The sequence below is a fragment of the Heptranchias perlo genome, chromosome 12 (genome assembly GCF_035084215.1).
Source record: "Heptranchias perlo isolate sHepPer1 chromosome 12, sHepPer1.hap1, whole genome shotgun sequence".
NCBI classification, from domain to species: domain Eukaryota; kingdom Metazoa; phylum Chordata; class Chondrichthyes; order Hexanchiformes; family Hexanchidae; genus Heptranchias; species Heptranchias perlo.
Window position 1 is genome coordinate 18133339 of NC_090336.1, and position 10919 is coordinate 18144257.

Genomic DNA, 10919 nt, shown 5'->3' on the forward strand with positions numbered 1-10919 from the left:
TGAGAATGGTAGATTCCAAATCTCCAGCTCATAGCTGGCTCTCCAATATCCTGCCTCCTTCCTATCTTGGCAATATTGATCCAGCATCTTCAGACATTAGGCCCAGGTTTTTGCAGCGAGGTGGAAGGACTGTGGGCGTCACAGGGTTGCAGCAGAGGACAAGGCTAATGGTGTGATTTCAGAAAGTCTGAAGGAGCAGCAAAGCAGAAACTAGCAGGTAGGATGGCTTAATTAGAAATAATCGGCAACAGGCTTTGCTGGTGCCTGGTAACAATGGAAAACTGCATCACATTGTCTTTAGATTTGAATGGATGTAATTTAGCTAACAGAGGTCAGGCTGCTGGATTTCCACAGAGAAGCAATCCTGACTGTGCGTTTAATGAATTGAGCTTTAAGTAAGAGGGAAAACCATTCTGTAAAAAGACAAATAGCCAGCTGCAAAATCCTCCAGGCACAACCATTGCAAAGTGTACATTTAAATACTGTAAGTGCAAATCATACTCCAAATGATTGGCACATTTCAAAATGTGCTTGTTTTTTCCCCACTGTGCAGATTTTAAATCACATTTGATTTTTTAAAACTAAAATGAATATTTGTGGGATGATACTAAACTAATTGCATTTGAACTAAAAGGAGATTTTTTTTTCTTTTGTTACACGAAGAGGGGGAGCCCACCAGACAATATCTTTCTAAAATGAATTTTCTATCTGTTGAAGAGCCCTTTAAAACGGCTGTGAATGTAGGTCTTCACTGTTGCATGACTTGACCTTGAATGTTTGGGCCATGTTATTCGAAATGGTTTCAGATCAATGACACTGCTACAGATCCGTTTGCTTTTGATGGAGATTTGGGGAGTGCTGGAAGAGAGTGAAAGGATAAAACAGACAACACAAGAGGTCCTTTCCTTTTACTCAGTGAATAATGAATATCAATGAGCAGACTGTGTCAGGATGGATGCTGACTCTATGTCACTCGCAGATGTTTGAAGGTTGTGACTCATGAGGAGAACTGTTAAATGGACCACACTGGGAATCTTACATTCGCAGTCTGTCAAATTTAATTTCCCTTGACCAGTTAGGTAAATGTAACACATTAACAGATTATTGACTGAGATTTTAGGACTGTGCCCTTGTGTGGCCCTGTCCACCCTGCGGAAGCAGGGGTTTCGGGACCACAATTTTGTTACTTGCGAGCTGGTGCATTCGCTGACAGGCCGATGCTGACCTTGTCAACTTGCCCATTTTTTTCCCAGAGCCTTTATTGGGAGGGGCTGCCTCCAGCCAGTAAACCCCCACAGTAGAGCTGGTTGTTAGGGACGGGGCCATTTTTAGTGCACAATCTCAAATTAACTCCCGGTCCCCTGTGCTGTGAGCATTGACTCATTTCATACTTGATTTCCCAGTAGAAGCATATTTGTGCCCTTGGCCCAATTATTACTTTAATAGGCACAACTCCATTAGTTTCTGCACATTTCATTCTCTCTTCAGCGTAGGCGGAGGGTGCGAATGGGTGGCACATCCATCCAAAGGAATGTTAGGGTCCCAATGCCGAGAACTCAATTACCAGAGGTACCCCTCTGAGTTGAGGTGAAAGCCATAGTTAGAGAAGGGTGGGTCAGCAGAACCATCCAAAGGGTGCTTGGGGAATATAGACCTAATGCCAATTACCAGAGGCACCACTCTTGAGTCGAAGACAGCACCCAAAGTATGGCTCCGATCAGGCAACAGAGGGCACCCCCAGGACCCAAGCAGTGGTCCTATGTGGTAGGAGCCCCCTCCATCATATACAAATGCTGCTGGCTGCACTAGTCGTAGGTGTAATGTAAATGGAATTGCTGTTGTAAGCATAACATACTGGTACCAGTTGTCTGACCAGCAAGGACTCAAACCCACACTTGTCAGCAAGTGGCCGTGTTCCTTGTAGGGGGATGTAAGGGCTCTTTAGGGCCAAAATGGCTTTAAAATGAAATGCGTGGCAATGGGGGATTGGATCTGAGTCAATCCATCACGGCAGAACCAGTACCTGAGCCGAACAGGTCGGCAGTACTCCACTGGTAGACACTGAGTCTCGTTCACTTCCACCTTTGCTGGGTTGTGTTGTAAAAGCTCCATTTTACACAGAGCAGGAACACGACTGAACATTTAAGAAAAGCAGACTGCGGCTAGCATGATCCTCAGGGTACATCGTGGGATGGAATTGAATGTGTGGCCTGGAACTGTTCAGTATTAGTCACTCTCATTAGAAGCCTTGTTGGGAAGCAGGAGCCAGGCAGGATAATTCGAATTACACCCACGAGCAAAGCTAACAGGCTTTGTTTCACTTTAATGGGCAGGGAGCTGCTGCTGCAGTCAGTGGGAGGTACATTTTCAAGGCCGAGTGACAACTCCTTAGCCTCATAATAATGGAAATTCAGCAAAAAGGGACCAGTTGAAAGTCACATGATAAACATTCCCTCGTGGAAACAGATTTTTTTTTTCCTTGATTGCTTTGCATAAAGTATACCTTTCTGTTCTGAAAGAGCTATTTTTTTTAATAGACTAGACTCCTTGCCAATTTTAGGGATTCAGCTGGCTCGTTGCTTTGACTCTGGTTGGAGGATTCGTTATTAAGTGAAATTACTAAATGATTCTCCCCATGATTGAGGTGGGTAAATGGAACTGAGCCATACAGACCAGGAAAAGAGAAAAAAAGAAAGAGCTGTCCTCGGGACAATCAATGGGTTACAGAAGAAATAAGAAATAGGAGCAGGAGTAGGCCATACGGCCCCTCGAGCCTGCTCCGCCTTTCAATAAGATCATGGCTGATCTTCAACCTCAACTCCATTTTCCTGCCCGATAGCCGTATCCCTTGATTCCCCTAGAGTCCAAACATCTATCTGTCTCAGCCTTGAATATACTCAACGACTGAGCATCCACAACCCTCTGGGGTAGAGAATTCCAAAGATTCACAACCCTCTGAGTGAAAAAATTCCTCCTCATCTCAGTCTTAAATGGCCAACCCCTTATCCTGTGACTATGCCCCCTGGTTCTAGACTCTCTAGCCAGGGGAAACAACCTCTCAGCCTCTACCCTGTCAAGCCCCCTCAGAATCTTATATGTTTCAATGAGATCACCTCTCATTCTTCTAAACTCCAGAGAGTATAGGCCCATTCTACTCAATCTCTCCTCATAGGAAAACTCTCTCATCCCAGGAATTAATCTAGTGAACCTTTGTTGCACCGCCTCTAAGGCAAGTATATCCTTCCTCAGATAAGGAGACCAAAACTGTACGCAGTACTCCAGGTGAGGTCTCACCAATACCTTGTACAATTGTAGTAAGACTTCTTACTTTTGTACTCCAACCCCTTTGCAATAAAGGCCAACATGCCATTTGCCTTCCTAATTGCTTGCTGTACCTGCATACTAACTTTTTGTGTTTCTTGTACCAGGACACCCAAGTCTCTCTGAACACCAGCATTTAATGGTTTCTCACCATTTAAAAAATATTCTGTTTTTCTATTCTTCCTACCAAAGTGAATAACCTCACATTTCCCCACATTATACTCCATCTGCCATCTTCTTGCCCACTCACTTAACCTGTCTATATCCCTTTGCAGACTCTTTGTGTCCTCCTCACAGCTTACTTTCCCACCTAGCTTTGTATCATCAGCAAACTTGGATACATTACACTCGGTCCCTTCATCCAAGTCATTAATATAGATTGTAAATCGCTGAAGCCCAAGCACCAATCTTTGCGGCACCTCACAAGTTACAGCCTGCCAACCCGAAAATGACCCGTTTATCCCTACTCTCTGTTTTCTGTCTGTTAACCAATCCTCTATCCATGCTAATATGTTACCCCCAATCCCATGAGCCCTTATCTTGCGTAACAATCTTTTATGTGGCACCTTATCGAATGCCTTTTGAAAATCCAAATAGACTACATCCACTGGTTCCCCTTCATCTACCTGCTACTTACATCCTCAGAAATCTCTAATAAATTTGTCAAACACTATTTCCCTTTCATAAAACCATGTTGACTCTGCCTAATCATATTATGATGTTCTAAGTGCCCTCTTACCACTTCCTTAATAATGGATTCCAGCATTTTCCCAACGACTGATGTCAGGCTAACTGGCCTGTAGTTCCCTGTTTTCTCTCTCCCTCCTTTCTTGAATAGTGGGGTTACATTTGCTACCTTCCAATCCGCTGGGACCGTTCTAGAATTTTGGAAGATCAAAACCAATGCATCCACTATCTCTGCAGCCATCTCTTTTAAAACCCTAGGATGTAGGTCATCAGGTCCTGGGTGGTCTCCTGGATTAGTTTTGATCCCCTAAAGTGGGGGGCGGGGGAGGTTGGAGAGGAATTTTCCAGATATTTTTATCCCCCTTAATTGGCCTGGGTTTTTATCTGATTTTTCACCTCTCCGAGGAGATTACCTGTCAGGGTGGAGAGTGTGTATATGTATTGTGATGCACAAGGCAATGCAGTTGTGTGGGACAGGCTGGATGGTTGATTGTCATATGTTTGTATCTCATATAAACACAGCAGCCAATTTGCGCACAAGTTCTCACAAGCATCAAAGAAATGAATGACTAGCTAATCTGTTTTTGAGTGGTGGTTGAGAGAGGAATCTTGGCCAAGATGCTGGGAGTACTCCCTGCTCTTCTTCGAACAGTACCATGGGATTTCTCATGTCTGTCTGACCTGGACCTCAGTTTAAGGTCTCATCCGAAAGATGGAGGTCCCAGGTCTGAAACCTGACCTGTGCGGAGTTAAATACTGAAATAAAAGCAGAAAATGCTGGAAATGCTCAGCAAGTCAGGCAGCATCTGTGGAGAAAGAAACAGAGTTAACGTTTCAGGTCGATGACCCTTTGTCAGAATTGAGTTAAATGCTCACAGCTTGGGGGATGATAGAGGTGTTGCAGTTGGCCTCAGCAGCCTTAGGCTGAGGAGGGGAGAAATCAGTCAGGGTTGATTCTCTTGATTGCTAGCCAGTGACTCTTGCAGGAACGTGCTTGTGTGTTGATCTTGGGGAGAGGACATTGATTGAATGGCTTGCTGACACCGCACTGTTCAACATGAAGAATGGCCACTTGGGCAAAGTACTGGAGGGTGTCAGTCCTACACGGGGCTTTCCGCAAGCAGGAGTCAACACCTTCAAGGGAGGAAGGGAGACACCATTTGAAAGGAGATGGGGAATTCAAGTACTGTAACTAGAGCTGAAACTACAGCTAAGTTGCAAATTCATAGTCAATTTAATCTATCAAGGATATGTGAGGAGCTTCAGATTTTAACTAGTTCTCCTAAAGAGGGAGCTCCATCAGTGGCCCCTTTTAAAAATCAGTCACCCAGAAATAAAATGACCTTGCAATGTCCTTTCTTTTCTTCCTGTCTCTTTTCATTGATGGTTTTCGATACTTTTATTTAAACTGTGAATACTGATGAAATCACAGGCTGAAATTGTCTGGGAGGAGTGACTGAGCTTGACAACGTGAGGGAAAAGGATTAATACACGCAGTCGAGAAATAAATATCAGGGAAGCACTTTGGGGAGTAATTGAATTTTATACTCGTTAAGGTGAATACAAAATGGACAACACATTTGATATCAGCATAAACAGTGTTCTACAACCAACAAGGATTGTACACCATCAATATTTATACTAGGGAACTCATCCATTGAAGAAACAAAACTAAACATAGCCTCTCGAAAGGATTAATTCCTTTTGGTAAAAGATAAGCAGGCGACTAGATTCACTGAGGTAAAAATTCAGGCCCAGACTCTGCGCTGTGCGATTAGCGCTTGCCCAAAGAAATAGGCCCGAGAAGCGATAGAAATAGTTCCTCAGGCCTCTTCTGCATACTCCGGGTGAGCTGCTGGCACTGGTCGCGCCCACACAAGCAGCACGCTCGATGGGAGAAACTAATTTGGGGCCATCTGCTTCACTAGCAGCAACTCTCAGGCAAGTCTCAGGTGGGGATTGGAGCAGGCTACAATGGCGGGGCAGGGAAATTGCGATGCCTGTGGAGTCGGGGGAGGGGGGCACTCCTACGCCTCCTGGCTCCACAGGAAGGGTTATATTAAAGAAATTATTTCCATACTTACTTTTAGTTGGTGACTGTGGGAGCCGCTGGATAATCCTGAGCGGGGCAGGCCTGACCCCCCTGTCTCTGCTCATCGGAAACTAATTTCTTCCTTGACTCCTAATTAACATATTTAAGGGGCCTAACACCAGTGTTCGGTGTACGCCTGGGACACTTAAATAATGGGCCCCACAAATTTAGCAGTGGGTCCAATGCCTGTGCAGATTGGGCACAGGCCGTCCCACTGCTAAATTGGTGTGCTTTGTGCCCGTTTATTGCCCGAAGTAACTGGGTTGAGATTGGCTAAAGTCATTTCACAACAATAGAACCCTTACAGATAGCTGGAGGACAAGACTTTCACTGCATCAGTCTGGGCTGAAATCAAAGCCAGGCTCCAGAAATGAAAGGCCAATATTAAAGCCACTTCAGGGGAGGGCTGACTCTCCCTCTAGTTTCCCTTCCATCGTAGGAAATGCCCATTTGGCATTAAGCTGCTATCTCACTATGCCACATTTGATGTAAAAGTCCTTTGGTTGTGATGGAAATGGAAATTTTGAATGCAAAAAATATTGGCATTGTTAATGTAGTTATTAATCTGCAGAAAAATATAATAGCTTGTGAAATGCTTGGTGAGCAGATTAATAAGCACAAAGAGATAGACTGAGCTCCACAAATATTTGCAATATTGGTTAGTTAGAAAGATGGATTTATAAGTTTCATTTACAGTTTTTGTCACAAATTCTAACTGTATTGTGAATTATAGAATTTTATAGCATGCAAGGAGGCCATTTGACACATCGAACTTGTGCCAGCTCTCTGAAAGGGCTAACCATTTAGTCCAATTCTCCTCCTTTCTCCCATACTCATTTAAATTTTTATTTTTCAAATGTTTGTCCACTTCCCTTTAAAAAGCGACTGCTTCCATCACTGTTTCTGGTAGGATAGTTCATGACCTAATAACCCTTTTTGTAAAACAATTTCTCCTAACCTCTGCCATTGTTCCTTTGATGATGATCTTAAAGTTATGCCCACTAGTTACCAACTCACCGACCAGTGCAGATAGTTTTTCCCAATTTACCTAATCATCCTTCATAAATTTAAACATCTCTATCAGTCCTCCTAACCTTCTCTGTTCTAATGAAAAGAGCCCCAGTTTCTGTTGTCTCTTTTCATTACTAAAGTCATTCCTTGTATCAACTTAGTGCATCTCTTCAGGACCCCTTCATGGCCTTGACATCCTTCCTAAAGTAGGGTGCCCAAAAGTGGACACAAAACTGTGGCCTAATTAATGGTTTGTATTGATTTAATATTATCTCTCTGCTTTTGTAGTCTGTATCACTATTCAATAAAAACATAGGATCCCATATATTTTTTAACAGCATTGATTTGAAAACAAAATAATAAAATTTAAATGCTGTAGAGAAGCTGTTTTTACACAATGTGGGCTGAAATGATTCACTTTTTCAAAGAGCCTTTTGTTGACTCGCCCTACGGCTTAGCAGATAAATGCACCACGTGGTGTGATACTGAGCTGTACAGGTCAGAAGAGAAAAAGCAAAATGCTGCGGATGCTGGAAATCTGAAATAAAAACTGAAAATGCTGGAAACACTCGGCAAGTCACGCAGCGTCCGTGGGGAGAGACTGTTCTTACACAGTGTAAGATGAAAGGTCATCGACCTGAATCGTTAACTCTGATTCTCTCTCCACAGATGCTGCCTGACCTGCTTAGTTTTTCCAGCATTTTATGTTTTTACTTCAGATCAGAAGAGCTCCAAATTTGATTCCTGGTCTGTGCTGCTGAATAGTCATCGTTATAATTGGCTTCAGCATTCCTGTAAGGAAAATCATTTACAGGTCCCGCTGCTGATTCCCATCTGATAATCCTGATTGGAAAGTGTACATGTGCGACTTTAAATCAGGACAGGGTCGTGCTTGGATCTGTTGGGCGCTTTTGGTCAAATTGTCTGCTGCTGTTTAATGCCTAGGCTCATACCCGAGGAATGGCCCCTTGTGGAGGGTTACTGGTGCCCAGCGAACTGTACTCTAGCACTGGCAGACTTCAGAGAGAATTGGAGAGGAACGAAAAGCTTTTTTTCTGAGTTACTACAGTCAGTGTGATGAAATCATTAAAATTTAAAATGAGACGTTGGATTGTCAAAGGTAATTTTATTTATTTATAAATAGGCGGAACTAATTTTCACATTTGTTAATCATAAAATCATAGAATCTTACAGCACAGAAGTAGGCCAATCGGCCCATCATGCCTGTGCCAGCTTTTTAAAGAGCTATCCACTTAGTCCCACTCCCCTGCTCTTTCCCCATAGCCCTGCATTTTCATCCTTTTCAAGTATTTATCCAATTCCCTTTTGAAAGTTATTACTGAATTTGCTTCCACTACCCTTTCAGGCAGTGCATTCCAGATCAGAACAACTTGCTGCGTAAAGAAATTTCTGCTCTTCTCCCCCCTGGTTCTTTTGCCAATTATCTTAAATCTGTGTCCTCTGTTTACAGACCCCACCCCCTGCCAGTGGAAAGGTTTTCCCTCTCTACTCTATAAACCCCTCATAATTTTGAACGCCTCTATCAAATCTCCCCTTACCTTCCTGTTTTCTAAGGACTGATGTAATGATTGACTGTTCTATCTGCTCTTCTCTTAGGGTTGTTCCGTCAAGACTGTGGAATATGAGATTTGAAGAGATAACTGAAAAGGAGACCTATACATTTACGATGAATACATTTTAAAAAGACCATCTGATAATTTTGCCTTTGTAGATCGGAAAATACTGAAAAGCACTGACGCATTAGTGCTGAGACCCGCCCGGAGAGGGAAGAATTTGGTCGGAAGCTTGAAGGCAGCCATGGAAACGAGAAACAGATCCAAGGCAGAAGTTAAGGAATCCCCCAAGTCCGTCGCGTTGAAGCCGAGCACCGCGGCTGGGGACAAGAAAGAATTTTCCAGCAAACAGCCCGAGCCCACCAACGCTCCTAAGAAGCCAGTCGCTGAGGCTGCTCCAGCCAGTGAACCGAAGCCCGCAGGAGACAACACAGTAACTCCGCCAACCAGTGCCTCAGAGAGCAAGAAGGCAGCAGACGCCCAGCTGGAAGCCAAGGATGACAAGGAAGATGTTTCTGAAGGGCAGCCCAGCAATTTGTTTGAAAACATGAAGCCATATATACTCGGAGGGGCTGCCATCACAGCCCTTGCAGTCATCGTAGGTCTGGTATTCATACTTCACAAGAAATAAAGAAAATGTATAAAATTGTATATCGACGCTGGTTATTTTCTGCATGTGTGTACATTGGAGGGAATATCTTCCAGCTCCTAAATCAGTAATTGTACAACTGTGCTCACCGCTATAGGTCTTGGTTTAAAGTGATGGTATTTAACTCACAGTGTCCATCTGCAATGCAAAACTTTTGAATTAACTTGTATATTGTAAAAGTGGACTCCCCCGCCCCCCCCCATCGCCCTCCCACCCCCACCTTGTACAGAGCTTATAGCAATGTAAAACGGGCCACACTTGTTCCCACGCTAGCTTCCCAGTAAAACTTTTCACACACCTTAGATTCCCCCTTATAAGCATTGAGTGTATATCTTATATTCTAGTAGGAAGCCTTGTAAAAGTAGCTCATTCCCTTGTAGCGAATAAAATGAGATGTATTTCCGCAGCATGTAAACCAATTTTTTTTTCCCCGGGCCCATCTCGCATCCACACATCCCTCTTTCGCTGGACTTTGCTACTATCATCAGTGACAGCAACCACACCAAACAAAAAACACACCTTTAATTGGATCACAGCAACGATCACAGGTACCAAGGTTATGGGGGAAAAAAAGCTGAAGGCAAAAAGAAAGCAACCTAGCGAAAGCAATAAAACCGAGTTCCACTTTGAACTCCCATTCCTTCTAGAACTTACTAGTAGATTCTCTGTGTGATTTGTTCTTGGGCCCACGAGAGTATTTAATTCAACTAATGATGTCACATTTACTTTGACTTAAAACAAGCGTATACATGCAATAAAACAGCTAAGTTTTAAAAAAAACAAATTACTAGTTGGAAGTTGATAATAGGTAGAGTAGCTGTGCACAGTGTGACCCAGGCTGCTATTAATGTACCCATCTCTCCTATACCCACATACTCTGGACACTGCTTGTTATTTTAAGTGTTCTATCAGCTTCTAAGTGAACAGTAAGGTTGGCTAACAGATATGCTGTATGTGGACTATGTGTTCTTTGCTCTGTACATAATAAACGAGCTGTTGTTGGTCAGAATCTAACGTCTGGCTACCCTGTTGCTCTAAGGAATGTGATTCAATAAAATAACATTTCTGAAAAATCAGGCGTGATGTGTTGGTTAACAGTGGGGGCGGGAGGGGGGGGGGTCATTCCCCTCAGACAGGATTATGTCCCAGTTTCACTTCCTTTTCTCTATTTTTGATCAGCAAGTTACATGTGTTTTGTGAAGTTGCTGTACGGCTTTATGACGCAGCACTTGTGGGAGAATACATTGCTTCATTGGCATTGTTGGCGCAGCTCTGCATGTACTGGTGACAACACGCTGCTGTTTGGGGGTAATTTTTAACCCAGCCCGCCAGGGCGGGTTCGGGTCGACCGCCCGATTTTACTCTCCATTGGGGCAGGGGCGGGAAACGGGCATCTGACCCCAACCCACTCGAAAGGTTAAGTTAAAATGAACCCCATTGAGTCATACTGAGAACAGGGATGTCCCAGGCTTGATTTTTGGCCTGTTCTGAGTCAGCTGATCTCAGGTGGGCTGCAGGTCCGTGCACTACAGTCGGTCCCCTGGGTATAGGAGAGGAACAAATCAGTCAAGGTTTCCTGCCCTTT

The 10919-nt window shown here is 43.7% G+C and overlaps 1 protein-coding gene across 3 annotated transcripts; it reads left to right on the plus strand.

Annotated features, from left to right (window-relative positions):
* Positions 1-33: 33 nt before the first annotated feature.
* On the plus strand, positions 34-10407 carry LOC137327670 (cell cycle exit and neuronal differentiation protein 1-like). 3 transcript variants are annotated; one of them, XM_067993470.1, is made up of 2 exons: positions 34-217; positions 8729-10407. In XM_067993470.1, exon 2 carries the CDS (start codon positions 8930-8932, stop codon positions 9314-9316), a length of 387 nt encoding a protein of 128 aa, XP_067849571.1. In that variant the 5' UTR covers positions 34-217; positions 8729-8929; the 3' UTR covers positions 9317-10407. The 3 variants fall into 3 exon arrangements, with proteins under 3 accessions (XP_067849571.1, XP_067849572.1, XP_067849573.1); XM_067993471.1 differs by having other exon boundaries at positions 8844-10407; XM_067993472.1 differs by lacking the exon at positions 34-217 and adding an exon at positions 8153-8231.
* The last annotated feature ends 512 nt before the right edge of the window (positions 10408-10919 follow it).